This window comes from Pipistrellus kuhlii, unplaced genomic scaffold, assembly GCF_014108245.1.
Source record: "Pipistrellus kuhlii isolate mPipKuh1 unplaced genomic scaffold, mPipKuh1.p scaffold_m20_p_4, whole genome shotgun sequence".
In the NCBI taxonomy this organism is placed as follows: domain Eukaryota; kingdom Metazoa; phylum Chordata; class Mammalia; order Chiroptera; family Vespertilionidae; genus Pipistrellus; species Pipistrellus kuhlii.
In genome coordinates, this window is record NW_023425540.1 from 36,578,413 (window position 1) to 36,593,308 (window position 14,896).

The window sequence follows — 14,896 nt, forward strand, 5'->3', positions numbered from 1 at the left end:
TTGCTTCCCACATGCACCCCTGACTGGGGATGGGGATCAACCCTGGAACCTAGGTATGTACCTTGGTTGTTGGTACATCCCCAGTAGGAGGTGTGTTTATTATTATTGGTTTATTGCAGAAGGGAGCTGATCGATGTTTCTAATTCTCTATCCCTCTCTCTTCCTCTCTGTAAAAAAATCAATAAAATATATATTCTTTAAAAGAACCCACATTGCCATGAGCTAGATTGTTCTAAGAGTTGTGAGATAGAAAATGCTATGAGAGTTCAGAGAGGTAAGGCATCATCTCTAAAAGAGGAGCCAAGGAAAGCTTCATGCAGGCAGGCAAATTTGAACTTGGATTTTTCACACTCAGAGGTTAAAGGGACTTTTAAGTGGAGGGAAGGTGAATAGAGGTATAGAGGCACCAAGAAGAACAAGGAGTCCGATTTGGCTGGAATATGTGTAGGTGAGGGGACAACTAAGACTGGCCAGGGCGTGTGGATTTGGATGTCAGGACACAGAGTTAAAGCTGGTAGATGATAAGTGATTTGGGGGGGCTTTTGAACAAGAAAAGTGATATCAGTGTTGGCTTAGTACAAATTTTCTGGCCGCGTATCAGGTAGGGGACAGTGGGGGAAGAGAAGGGAGGGAAGATGAACCCCAGATGAGTGAAAAAATGGCCAGAGCTTCACAAGTGGCATCTTAAAGAAAACAGGTGTGATGTTTTGTAAAAATAGATTCAGTAGATCAGGGTCTCGGATTTAGTGAGACTAGATTTCAAGTCCCACTCTGTCTCCTAGTAGTTGTATGACTCTGCAGGCATTATTTAGCTCCCCTGAGCCTATCTCCTGCAAAGTGGGAATAACCGCACTTGTGTCATGGGGTTGCTGCAGGGCAGGCAGTTATTCTTGTAAAGTATTTAGCATGGACCTGGTACATGGTTTATGCTTAGTGCATGTTAATGTCACAGATGGTTCTACATGAAATTGGAGTTAGGAAGCAAACAAGTGTCAGCCAGGTGACAGTAATAAGGGAGGCAATACAGCAGCTAGGAGCCTGGCACCTGGAGGCTAAGACTGGATTTGTATCTCGGTTCTACTATAATACTTAACAGCAGGCTTCTTGTACAAGCTACTTAACTCCTGTCTATGTCCGCTTCCTTAGCTGTGAAGCAGGCATATTAGTACCTCCCCATGGAGCGTCTATGAAAATAAAGTGAGAGGACCCATGTAAAGTGTGCATGTACCTGATACATTTTAAGAGTACAATAAAGATGAGGGTGAGGATGCGGAGATGAGATTTGCCTTTTCCATCTGCAGTGGCAGTTATGCAAGTACAGATGGAAACAGGCAAAAGGGGATTGATTGGCTATAAAGGACAGGTGGGGGCAGAACACTCAAGGTTGGCAGTATTTGGGCGTCATTGGCACCAAAGTGATCGTTGCAGCTTATAGGTAGATAAACTAAGAATGAGTGTAGAAATTGGCTTAAGGCAGTGGTTGGTAACGTGAACCACATGCTGCTCTTCGGCCCCTTGAGTGTGGCTCGGCGTTAGAACCACTTCTTCAAAATAGACCCGCCCAGGCCGAAAGCCCACTTCTGCAGTGGGCCACGAAGTTTCAGTCGCACTGTACATGCGCGCCCACATGTGGTATTTTGTGGCAGAGCCACACTCAAGGGGTCAAAGAGCTGCATGTGGCTCGCAAGCCGTGGTTTGCCAACCACTGGCTTAAGGAAACAAACAAAACCAGATATAGGACTTTCTTTAAGACAGATGGCTGGGATTCTTAATAAAAATATAAAAAATAAAAAATAAAAGATATAGGTTATAATCAAAATAATATATTAATTTTGATCCCTGTTTTTTAAAGGATAAAAAGACATTCTTGGGACAATTGGGGAATTTTTGATTAAGGACTTTATATTAAAGGCTATTAGGAAATTATTTATATTCTTAGGTATAATTGCACTGTAATCATGTAGAACAATGTCTTTATTCTTAGGAGATATATACTGAAATACTTAAGGATAAAATATCACATATGTATGGGGTGGAGGAAAGAAAAAGTATGACAAAAATGTTAACAATTATTCAGTCTAGGTGGAGGGTATATATGGGTATTCATTGTACTAGTCTTTCAACTTTTTCTGGATGTTTGAAAATTTTCAGTATATATAAAAAAATGAGAATAAAACTAAAAAATGGTTTGGGAACTAGTCTATACCAGGAAAAGCAGTTCTCTGGAGGAAAAGCAAGGCCCACATAACAAAGGAGAGATTAAGCAAAATGAAGGTTGAATAAATAAGCACACTCAGCCACTGAGATTGTGGTGGCTTAAGAGTCCAGTGTGGCATGGAAAGCTGACCATGGGGAGGAAGTATGGGCAGCAAGGACTACCTGACTCTCTTGGATGGTGATTCAGTTGAGAGCATCCACCCTGGGGGAAGTCTTTCTTTCAGTACAAGGGAAACTGGGCATTTCTGAGGAAGGGGGGGGGGGGGGGGGGGGGGGGGGAGAAGGGAGGGACTAAGAGGGAAAGAACACTAATGGAGCTAAGAGCCGGTGAAAGTGGAAAAAGGAATAGATGTAAACAGAGAGGAGGTTGCCTCAGGTAGGAGGCTTCTTTCCACACATGCAAGTACTGTGGAAACAGATGGGGAAGGAAGCGCCTTCATAGCAATGAAGGATGCAGTCATGTTTTGCTAGTCAGGAGGCAGGAAGTGGGAACATTGACTACAGCTGCCCCTGGGTCCAAAATGGGAAAGAAGCTGGCTGAGGTGAAACAGACGAAGCTGCACGCGGTGTGCAAACTGGGGAGGAGAGGAAACGGGGGTTCTTGGGATTGTACTGCTGAGGCGAGGCGTGAGATAAGCATAAGTCGTGGAAACGAAGTGACCCCCCTTTTCAGAACTTGGTCTTGGGCAAAGGCTGCTCATCAAAGATAGACTCATTTGGAAATGAGTAGAAAAATTATTTTTTATTTTGCTTTATCCTTTTCATGGATTGTCCTGGGGGTGTAACAGGCACATGGCGGGTGAGAAGCTTTTGTCCTTTCAGAGTCACCAGGTACAAGGTCTCAGATGACCTTAGATTCCAGGGGCTGCTGGAGCTCTCATTTCCAAAGGCATTTAGAGCAAGGTGACCAGAGGTCCCGATTTTTTAACAATGTGTCCCGCGGCGTTTTTAAAAAAGTCCCAATTAAAAATCGGGACCTTTGGTCAGCTTAATTTAGAGGAAAACTTGCTCCCAGCACGGGCGCCAACTAAACGCCAACAGCAAGGGGGGCTGCTGGAGCTTGCTCTCCCAGGCTCCCTAGGTGGCTGCGGGGTCGAACTGACTTTTGGTTCCGCACAGGCTTCCGAAGCGCTTTCCAAGCCCTCCACTGGAGATTCCAGTTCTGAGAAGGAGCTCCCAGGTGAGGCTGAGGACGCTGGTCCGCCGGCCACACGGGGAGCGGCCGGAACCTACAGGTGGACTTTGGTGACGGTGGAGCCGTCCCGCTGCCCCTCGGGCTCCTCCTTGAGCGGAGTGTGCAGCGGGGCCGCGGCCAGGGCGCCTTCGCGCCGGCTCACCTCCCGCAGCCGCGCCTGCAGCGCCTCCCGCTCGGCCTGCAGCTCCCGCCGCGCCTGGGCGGCCGCGCGCTCCTCCTCCCGCAGCGCCCGGCGCCGCCGCTCCAGCACGCGCTCGCCCCGCTCCACGGCCGCCTCGCGCCGCGCCAGCTCGCGCTCCCGCAGGCTGCCCCGCACGGCCAGCGCGCCCATCTGCTCCAGCAGGCGCGCCCAGTCGCCCTCGGCGGCCGCGGCGGGGCCGGGGCCGGGGCCCGGGGGCGGGGAGCGGCGGGCGGCGCCCTCCTCCAGCTCCCGCCGGTGCGCGCTCTTCAGGTGCCTCCACAGCGCCGGGGTGCCCGCGCGGGAGCCCGGGCTGCGGCTCACCTGCTCCCCGCACAGCCGGCAGGTGGCCCAGTAGCCCGACGGCTGCCCCGGGCGCGCGGGGGCCAGGTGGAAGTACCCCCAGGCCTCGGAGTATGGCGCCCCCAGGCGGCCGGGAGGCGCCGGCGCCAGGCCGGGGAAAGCGTCACCGGGCGCCCCCGCCGCGTCCTCCTCCCCGCAGGTCTCTTCCATGGCCACCGCCAGCTCCTCGCTCTTCATCCTCTCCAGAGCGGCTGCGTACCGAGAGGAAAAGAGGTAAGAACAAGGCAAACATGTATGTTCATAGGTGTGCACACACTCAAACCACATTTATGGTTATAGATAGCCTGGGAAGAAACCATGTCTTCCTTTTTTTTTTTTTTTTTTACTTATAAGAGCAATAAGTGTTTATTATAGGTAAAAATACAAAACATAGAAAAGGAGATAATAATACCTAAACATAGCATCCTAAGATAAGCCCTAATAATGTTTTCACCTACATTATATTCTCCCAGAAGTTTTCTTTTTAAAAAAAATTATTTATTTTATTGATTATGGTCTCACATAATTGTCTTTATCCCCCCACCATGTCTTCCTTTTATTACAGATAAAAATCCCATGGTTAGTTTGGGGTAGATACCTGAGATTCTTTTTAAATATATATATTTTATTGGTTTTTTTACAGAGAGGAAGAGAGGGATAGAGTTAAAACATCGATCAGCTGCCTTCTGCACACCCCCTACTGGGGACGTGCCTGCAGCCAAGGCACATGCCCTTGACTGGAATCGAACCCCGGACCTTCCAGTCCGCTCTGTCCAGTGAGCCAAACCAGTTTTGGCTACCTGGGATTCTTTTTAAATATATATATTTTATTGGTTTTTTTACAGAGAAGAAGAGAGGGATAGAGTTAAAACATCGATCAGCTGCCTTCTGCACACCCCCTACTGGGGACGTGCCTGCAGCCAAGGCACATGCCCTTGACTGGAATCGAACCCCGGACCTTCCAGTCCGCTCTGTCCAGTAAGCCAAACCAGTTTTGGCTACCTGGGATTCTTTTTCAGTATTATTGTTCTGAATAGGGCGCAGGAGAATGTGTGTTAGGAATGCCCAGGCCTCTTTTATTAACTGAGAATTCTCTTAGAAAGCAAATGGGAGCCCAGCTAACAAGTACTTATACTAAAAATGAGAAGCCAAGCTTCTTAAATGAAAATAACTAGCTATGTACAGACTGTGTGTGTGTATGTATGTATGTGTAAATGTATCAATATATGTATTATTTTTTCTATTAAAGATGACATACAATATTGTACTAGTTTTAGGTGTTCCACATAGTGACTAGACATTTATGTAGCTTTGGAAGTGAGCACCCTGATAAGTCTAGTACCCACCTGACAACATACATAATTACTACAATATTACTGGTACCTGTGATTGGTTTTATAACAGGCAATTTGCACATCTTAAACCTTCCCTTTTCACCCCCCTGACCCCCCTCCCATCTGCTAGTCATCAAAATGTCATGTATCTACAAGTCTGTTTCTATTTCGTTTGTTCATTTATTGTGTTCTTTAGATTCCACATATAAGTGAAATCGTATGGTATGTCTTTCTCTGTCATTTCACTTCACATAATACCCCTCAGGTCCATCCATGTTGTCACAAATGGCAAAATTTCACTATTTTTCCTGGCTGAGTAATATTCTACTATACATATATATATACCACCTCTTCATTATCCATTTGTCCATGGACAGACACTTAGGTTACTTCCATATCTTTGCTATTGTAAACAATGCTGCAGTGAACATAGGGATGTGTATATCTTTTAAAATTAGTGTTTTAGATTTCTTTGGATAAATACCCATAAGTGGACTTGCTGGGTAATACGGTAGTTCTATTTTTAATTTTTTTAGGAGTTTTCCATACGGTTTTTCATAGTGGCTGTACCAATTTACAATCCGACAAAGGTTCCTTCTGCTCTACATCCCTGATAATACTTGTTTGTTTATGATGTAACCCATTGTGACGAGTGTGAAGCTATATCTCAGGCTACAATGAGTATATAACTGTAGCTATAAATTGTGGTTTTAATTTGCATTTATCTGATGATTAATGATGTTGAGCATCTTTTCATGTGTATTGGTCATCTGTATGTCCCCTGTGGAGAAATGTCTGTTGAGGTCCTCTACCCTCAACAGTATGTATGATCTCATTATTTTTTTTCAATTGGATTGTTGATTTTTCTGTGTGTGTGTTATTTGTTACTTTGTATAGATTCCTTATACTTTTTGGGATTTAACCCCTTATTGGATGTATCATTGGTGATTATCTTATCCTATTCAGTAGGGTATCTTTTTGTTTTGTTGATGATTTCCATCACTGTGCAGCTTTTTAATTTGATGTAGTCCCATTTGTCTTTCTTTTGTTTCCCTTGCACAAAAAAAGACATATAAAAAATATTGCTAGGGCGATGTCAAAGTTTACTGCCTATGTTTTCTTCTACGAGTTTTATGGTTTCAGGTCTTACATTGAAGTTTTTAATCCATTTAAAAATTTTTAATTGATTTCAGAGAGGGAGAGGGAGAGATAGAAACATCAATGATGAGAATCATGGATTGTCTGCCTCCTGGGGATTGGCCTGCAACTTGGGCATGTGCTCTTGACCAGAATCGAACCTTTCAGTCCACAGACCAACGCTCTAGCTGAGGCAAACCTGCTAGGGCAGTCTTTAATCGACTTTTATTTTATTCTTGCATATGGTGTTGGGAAACCTGGACATCACATTAATCGTAATGTAAATATCTGTTGCAACCCACAGGTTGAGAACTGCTGCTGTAGAGCCTAAGACCATCGGAAAACACAGATATTTACATTACGATTCATTAACAGCAGCAAAATTACAGTTATGAAGTAGCAACAAAAATAATTTTACGGTTGGGGGGGTCACCACAACATGAGGAACTAACTGTATTAAAGGGTTGCGGCATTAGAAAGGTTAAGAACCACTGCTCTAACAGGTGCTTGAGCCATAAAATAAAATTAATTTTCTAGGTTGTTCATTCCAACTAAATGGCCTCCTCTGTATAAAGTTGCAAGACACATAGCTCGGTCAATACTTTTAATTAAGGAAGAAAAATAATAGCCTCTTACTTTGTCTAACAAAACATTTGTTAAAGGGATCCAAACACAACACAGTAACTATCATTGCAAAGTCTCCTTTCTATTAGGAAAACCGTTTACCACTGCAATAACCCAGCACAGAAGGGAGGATCGAAAAGGTGAAGTTTATTCTTTAGGAAATAACCTCACAAAGGGCCAAGTGTGTGATTCTGGACTGACTTGCTTTGAAAGTGTAAAGAAAATAAGAGAACACACGACCGACCCTTGGAACTCATCTGAGGACTTATTTCAGGGGGAAATTAAGGCCAAGGTGGGAGAATGGTGCACAGTGACACAGCTAACGCCAGCTCATACTGTCAGGTTTTGAACCAGCAGCAGTGAGGGGATAGTGTCAGAATCTCTCTCATTAAATGCAACTGAAGACAAAAATGAGAATAGGAAAAATAGTTGCTATATTAATATAATTTACTTTCAAATTTTAATTCCATTGCTAATAGTCTTGCTACAGATGAATTACCACTTTCTAAAACCTCATTATTCCTTTTCCCATCAAGCAAGTCCACTTAGGATCAGGCATGATGTTTAATATATCTCTCAGATTTTGAAAAAAGATAATGAATTTACAAGAATTAGCAAAAAATAAAAATAAAAAAATAGATAAGTATCAGGCCTCTTCTAACAAAAGAAATTGCCAGTTACATATTTCCTAATACATTAGAAATTGATTTGAATATGGTAACTCATGATGACCAATTAGTATAAAAGCTTTTTAGAAATTAAAGGCTAGATTTCTCCCAAGAGATTTATTAAATTACTAAAATCCCCAAAGTGGAAGTTGGGGGATGAGGAGGAGAGTCACAGACCACCTTCAGGATAATTTTTTTTTATGGTTAGTAAACATTATGGTTAGTGAAAAGAACCAGATTTTAGTCTTAGAAATGTTTTTTGTTATCCATCTTTGCCTTAAAATTTTTGTACACCTTTTATCTTTTTTTTTTTTTACAATTCTGTTTCCTCCTACATTTGAATCTTATCTTTCCCACAGCTCCTTTATAAAAATTACTGGACTTAATGGTAAAATGGACCCCTATTTTATTTTACATATGAAAAAAGATTTAAAGATTTTTCTATAATATCAAGACTATCACTTTGTATTCTAATATGCTTTCTTGAGCTGGGGGTTGAAAATTGCACGTAACCTAGACTCTCTTACTTGTGCCCAAGTCTGAGAGTAATCATTCCTGATGTACACCTAACAGTGCCCGAGGTGACCAATTACTGTCATACTTTACCTCCTTGCAACATGTCTCTGGGTTTCTTCAAAACCTGGGATGCCTAGAGGAGTGCCAGTGACAAGAATGCCATCTGTTACAGGAGTTGAGGTGGAGCCCTGGCTGGTGACTCGGTTGGTTGGAGCATAGTCTTGTACACCAAAAGGTTCTGGGTTCAGTCCCCAGTCAGGACACATACCTAGGTTGTGAGTTTGATCCCCGGTCAGGGCACATGCCCTGGTTGCAGGCTCCATCCCCAGTAAGGGGCGTGCCAGAGGCAGCCAATCAATGATTCTCTCTGGTCTTTGATGCTTTGATGTTTCTCTCTCTCCCTCTCCCTTCTCTCTGAAGTCAATAAAAATATATTAAAAAAAAGAAAAGAATTAAGGGTAAAAAGGGAAACAAGGGTAAAAAGCACTGTTTTTGATGTCTTAATCCTTTAGACTCAGTGGAACGCCTCTCCTGAGCCAGGACAAGCAGTACCACAGATGTTGGCCAGCTCAGTGCTGCCCCTCTACAGGTGACAGAGGGACACCGTCTACCTCGGCAGGTCTTTGCTCTTGGAGGTCTTAACCAGTGGAAGGCAGCACGGTACAGAACTGCCCCACCTTCTCAGTCCTCCGCACACAGCTACATTTTGGTTCAGTACAATCTCCTGTTCACACACTGTAGCTAAAGAGTGACCAGTAACCTGTGGCTGAAGGTCACAGCAGCCAGCCCAGCTCTACTCAACAACCCCTGAGCTCATTGCAGCCACCCCTGTAAGTGCAGTGGGAGAGCAGCCTCCCATCAACCAGCTTCTTCAGCCACGCTCTAATCCACATGGGACTCAAACAAACTTAAAAGCAAGAGACAAACACCCAATAAAACTTGGGCAAGAAAGATGAGGAGGCAAAGGACCAGGACAAAATCAAATGGCCAGGACCCTTGTGAAAGGTGCATGGCATCACTTACACCCAGGGAAGCGCTAGGTAACAGAATCACAGGAACAAGAGGGAAGAGGTAGGCAGAGGAAGGGGTGCTCCTGCAGTCCTAGTGGAGAGGTGAAGGCTTTTAGGAAAGCAATCTGGTAATCTCTGCTAATTAAAAACAGGTGTGATCAGGATCCCACCAGTGGGAATCTATTCTGTAGAACTAGAAGCACTGGTATGTAAAGCTGTGTGTATTGGGATTTTTTTATTTTTTTATTTTTTTTTTAAGTATAGTATTATTTAGTACAGCAAAAAGCTGGAGACAAGGGAATACCTATCTGCAGAAGAATGGCCAGGTTAAAGATTGCATGGTCACTTCAATGGAGTATTATGCCTTCATTAAAGAGGATAGATTGGAGCTCTGCCAGATGACCTAGAGCCGTGGTCGGCAAACTGCAACTCGAGAGCCACATGCGGCTCTTTGGCCCCTTGAATGTGGCTCTTCCACAAAATACCACGGCCTGGGCGAGTCTATTTGGAAGAAATGGCATTAGAAAAAGTTTAAGTTTAAAAAATTTGGCTCTCAAAAGAAATTTCAATCGTTGTATTGCTCTGTTGACTAATGAGTTTGCCAACCACTGACCTAGAGGAATTTCTGGAGGAACTGTTCAGTTTCTTTGAGGAAAATAAAGTTCCAGAAAAGTATGTATGATCTCATTATTATTAAAGAAAAGTAAGGAAGGACACACATTATAGGTTGAGGAGGTGACATCTGATGTGAAAGGAGAGAGAAAGGGGAGAGGTAAACACAAAAGGAAAAGAACAAAGCACTAAGCATTCATATGATCGTATGTATACGTTTAGGTGGTGTATGTATATAGCAAGACCAATACATGAATAAAAAAAATAAAACATTCCTCATGCATGTGAGCTTAGGCAGGGCTAGGCAGCCTTAGTTACTGAGGCTGGAGGGAACAGGCCTATGGGCATAGTGCCACCTGGCCCTGGAGGGGGTTCCGTTGGGGTGATTTGTGGTGCTGTGCCCAAGCAGGAGGGGATTCTGTATCCACAGGAGGTGGAGGAGGCCACGGGGGAGCAGCCCACCGCACTCACCTAGCTCCCTGCACAGAGCAGGCACCCAGGGGAGGCGATGAGCCTGACTCTAGGTTTCTTAGACCCGGCTCATTCGAGTGTCCCTATCCCCATCCGTAGAGGGACATGGTAAGATTACCTGCCTCTTAAACCGGTGGCTGAAATCAGACAACACAAATGACTCGTTGCTGGACTCTCTAGTGCTATATAAATACAAGGCATGAGGAAAAGAATCCACCAATAGTTACTGTTCAAACCTGCTGCCCATATTAAGTTCTCAGTGGCTAAAAGGCAGTGGTATGTTTCTTTTTGACACCCTATTATTCAATGTAGTAAATAGGTAGTTTCCATTGGAAAAATTGTCATGAGGATTCTTAAGTACAAAAGCAAATAAAAAAAGAATCACAAATCCACTGCCCCCTCCCCAGCCAAATTTAGTCTCACTTCCTAAATTCATCCCTCAGGTAGAAGACGGTGGGGAGGTCTGGTTAGCTGGAGCCTGTAATATGCATCTCTTCCTTATCAAGTACCCAACAAAAAAGCACATCTGTGAACCAGATCGTTAACAAGAAAACAATAAATAAGAAGCCCCTGAAATTTTCCTTCCAACAGTTTTTAAACCACCAGAAAGGTACCAAGGAATGTGATTATTTTGCTTACATCCATTTACTCTGTCATTCAAATGCCCACTGTACACCTGCTCAGGGTCAGGTGCTTGCTTGGCCAAGAGGATAACCACATAGTTCCTGCCCTCTGGAAGCTCGCCATTTGGTGGTGGGAAATGCTTCCGGCAGTAGTTCTGACATCTGTGGTTAAGTTCAGGCAGGGGGATGGATTCCATCCCACTGTGTCCACACGAGGGAAGGGATGGGCCTTGTGGGCCCTCACACAAATGGTCATGCAGACACTGCTGGCTGGGCACCCGTCCTTCCCCACAAAATCCACAAAAATACATGACCACTGTGCTGACTCATAAAGCTCCAGTTCTTCCCAACCTCAGATTTTAAAATAAATTTACTTGAAATTAAAACAGAAGCACTCCTAGCATGAAATGAACAGCAGACAATTTTTAGTCCGGTTTCACGGCGGGGGGGAAAGTAAATTTTAGTTATGCCATGGAAGGGGAGAAAGTAGTATTGTTGGTACTATGACTCCGAACTCTCCTGTGAGTGAGTTTCATTAAGTATCCATTATTTGAAAGGAATATGAGGTGTAAGATAATAAATCTACATTAATTACCTCTGCATTGAAGTTCTCTGAAGAAGTTCTATTCTTCTAATAACCTATCAGATTAAAAGCCAGATTCCTCAGTATGATCTCCTTGAATGCTAATATAGAGAATAAGGGAAAAGATAAAAACCTGGATGAGTAATTTGTGTAAATATGATTGTACTTATACATGTCTCTAACATTGAGAATCATCCTATAAACCACCCATGAAAGTTTATTATTTTATACCTAACTAGAGGCCCAATGCACTAAATTTGTACGAAGGCGCTGGCCCCCACCGCTGCGGGGGCCGCCTCTGCCTCTGCCCCCGCCCTCGGTGGCTTTGTTCAGAAGGAAGGACGTCTGGTCTAATTAGAATGTTATGCTTTTATTATTATAGATTATTATAGATGCTTGTACAAATACAACATAGGAGGCAGGCTAAAGGACAAAGGATCAGGCAATGTTCTCAAAAGGCAGTAACTCATGGACTGCAGCTCTCTAGGTTCTTCCACAAGTCAAACTAATCTCTTTGGTTGGATTAATCCACCACAGTTATAACAATGACGTGTAGATTGAGTCTGGATCTTAGCTGAGAAATTCACGCTCTTGTGAAATCTACACAGACTTGTCTAAAAACATTTTCATTTACTACTTCATCCACTAGTGACTTAAAGCAGAACATAATAATTAAAACAAATAATTAGCCTTGACAAGGGAAGTATCAAGGAAACCAAAGTTCATCCTTCTGTTCCTTGTCTATCTCTGCTGAATATTAGTTTGCAGCCTAATCTTTTGTATTCGTTTATTTATAAAGAGATCCAGACCATTAGAAAAATTAGCGTGGAATCACCAGTTTGAAGACTTAAATGAAGTTAAAAAGCAAGTAAAAATGCCTCCAAACTGTGGGTCAGGGAATTAAGGGACAAGTGTGAAAATGTTTAGAAAAAGATTAAACATGGACTGTGGAAAATTTATTAAGTTGGTTGGAGGGTCGTCCTGTATAATAAAAGGTTCGATCCCTGTGTGTGTGTGTGTGTGGCGGGGAGGCAACCCATCTATGTCTCTCCCCCTCCCCCTTCCTCTTGCTCCAAAAATCATTTTAAAAACTTATCCTCAGATAAGGATTAAAAAAATTACTGGACCCACAGCTATTTATCTGGTAAATCAGAGATGTTCTCTAAATTCCATCAACCAGACTCTTGGATAGCTCTACCATTAGGCAAAGGGCTCAGAAATGTTCTTTCTCTATTAATGCATTTTAAAAAATGAAAATTATAAATTTCTGTCCTAAAATGGACCTTTATTTCAATCCTACATTACTTAAATTATACTTAATATATATGTTCCTTAAAAAGAAGGGTGTTGATCCATTTTATTATGCGTAATTTAATATGAATTGGAAGGATTTTAAGCTGCACTTTGAAGGCCTTTGTGACACCAAGATTTTTAAATTGAGAATTAACTGGTTTGGGCTCTCGGCCCTTTTGCATATTGTTAAATACTTTTTATTGTGGGTTGCCTCCAGCTATTTTTGCACAAAACGGGTGTGTACAAATAACCCATTAATAAAAAAGTGCAGAAAATAACCCTCATTATGTCAATTTATTAAGCTGTTTCTACAAAAGTTCTTTAACACACCCAGTCTTTGTAGTCTGGGCTAATTAGAAATTCAGAAGGTAGCAGATAATTAATTTTTTTCTTTCATGGGAAAAAAAAAGCGTGCTTGGTAAGTTTCAGGCATTTGGTTAGTGTGAGTAGTTACAGCAAGTTGGTCCTGTATACTCCCAAAGGGTCAGAACATTCTTTTGTCTGAGCACCATGAAGGGGGAAGAGGAGGGGAGGCGGGTTCTTAAAGGGTTTCTCCTCCCCACAGAGGGAAACATTAAGGAAATCTCAATCGGAGAGAGCTTTGCATGTTGCTATTATAAAAGTCTGACCGCTGTATGGCAATGTTAACAAAGGGGGAGCAGGGGATCAGTATTCACTAGTAACTTTTTTGAGGTCGTACTGCAGTGAGGGAGAAAAAAGAGGTCCTGAAAGAAACTGCACGGTGCTTTTCTGCACAATCTGGGCCGCGTGCATGTTAAGGACAAGCGGACCAGAGCGAAGGCAGGCACGGCCGTCCCGTGCATGCAAAGCCCGAGACCGGGACACCCCGGGCGCATCTGGGTTCCGCTCACCGGGGTCCCAGGCCACGGGTCCCCAAGCCTCCCCTCCTCCTCCCCCCTCCAGCACGCCCCCTCCCCCGGCCTGCCCGAGCCCCAGTCCGGCCCAGAGCTCCCACACCCGCCTCCAGGCCCACACTCACACCGGTGTCCCGGAGCGTGGCGGGTGCGGGCTGGGGGTGCGGACCGGTCCCGCCAGGATCCTCGCGGCCACGCCGTCCCGCGCAGGAACCTCCGCTGGGCCCCTTAAAGGCGCAGCGCTCCGCTTCCGTCTGGGGGTGAATGGGGGTGAATGGGGGAGCGGGAACGTGGGAACTGTCGTGGAAAGGACGGAGGAGTCCCCCCTAAACGATCCAGATCCACGAGGGAAAGACCACTGTTTGCCAAGTTCAGAAATGAAACAGCAGTTTAGTGATTTTTTTGTTTTGTTTTGTTTTGTTTTGTTTTGTTAAATGTAATTTTTGTTCCATACCTTTTTCCATTAAGCTTCCAAGACCTGGATTCCTATCTCAGGTCTCTGAATGCAGCTCTTATCCTTCCAGGTTCTAGGTGTGTGATGGCACCAGGAGTTAGAAGGAATCTTCCTAACCAAGGCCTGGACAGATGAAGATGGGCAGGGTGCATGGGTATATCAGTCAGCTTTTGATTCTTTATATTTAGTGATTTACGATTTACAACGAAGATTCATGTTTTCAAGCAAATTGCCTGTGCTGCTGCTGCTGGCAGCGTTGGCTGTAGGCCACCGGTTTCCTTTATCCCAGGCTGAAAGATCAACTCTTTGGGGACCGGCTCACTGTGCTGGCACCAACTGAGATGTGAGGGGAGGAGTCCTGATTTGTAGTCTTCGCTGTTCTCATGATGTAAATACTCCCACTGTGGCCGATGTCAAGCAACTGACAGTTAAACAGGTGTCTTGCCAAGTTTCTGGAGATGGAACAGTCAGCTCTCACACGTCCCTGTCACTCCACTCTCAGAACAGCTCACATTCTCTTGGCCAAACCGAGTCACATGACAAAGCCTGCTGTCAATGGGGCCTACACGCATACTCCTCTCACAAGAAAGAAAGCCTTGTAAATCATATGACGTGGGCAGAGATTGTGTAATCCTCCTAAAAGGAGGACAGGGGATCCTGGTTACAATAATATAATTCACTTTACGTGCTTTGGCTCAGGGAATTTTTTTTTTTTTTTTAACCTCATCCTTTCTGGAAAGTAGAGTTTCAAAGTCCATTATAAA

General features: G+C 44.0%; 1 protein-coding gene and 1 non-coding gene across 4 annotated transcripts; both read right to left on the minus strand.

Annotated features, from left to right (window-relative positions):
• Window positions 1-3,209: 3,209 nt before the first annotated feature.
• ZBED3 (zinc finger BED-type containing 3) lies at window positions 3,210-13,930 on the minus strand. 3 transcript variants are annotated; one of them, XM_045571614.1, is made up of 3 exons: window positions 13,804-13,917; window positions 11,523-11,611; window positions 3,210-4,144 (listed from the first exon to the last, which is right to left on the minus strand). In XM_045571614.1, the coding sequence occupies exon 3, from the start codon at window positions 4,128-4,130 to the stop codon at window positions 3,447-3,449; it is 684 nt and encodes a 227-aa protein (XP_045427570.1). In that variant the 5' UTR covers window positions 4,131-4,144; window positions 11,523-11,611; window positions 13,804-13,917; the 3' UTR covers window positions 3,210-3,446. The 3 variants fall into 3 exon arrangements, with proteins under 3 accessions (XP_045427570.1, XP_036266477.1, XP_045427569.1); XM_036410584.2 differs by lacking the exon at window positions 11,523-11,611 and having other exon boundaries at window positions 13,804-13,930; XM_045571613.1 differs by lacking the exons at window positions 11,523-11,611; window positions 13,804-13,917 and adding an exon at window positions 8,302-8,408.
• Window positions 8,766-8,903, minus strand: LOC118704041. Its single transcript, XR_004983270.1, has one exon. It is a non-coding gene; the product is annotated as a small nucleolar RNA SNORA47 (small nucleolar RNA).
• Window positions 13,931-14,896: the final 966 nt, after the last annotated feature.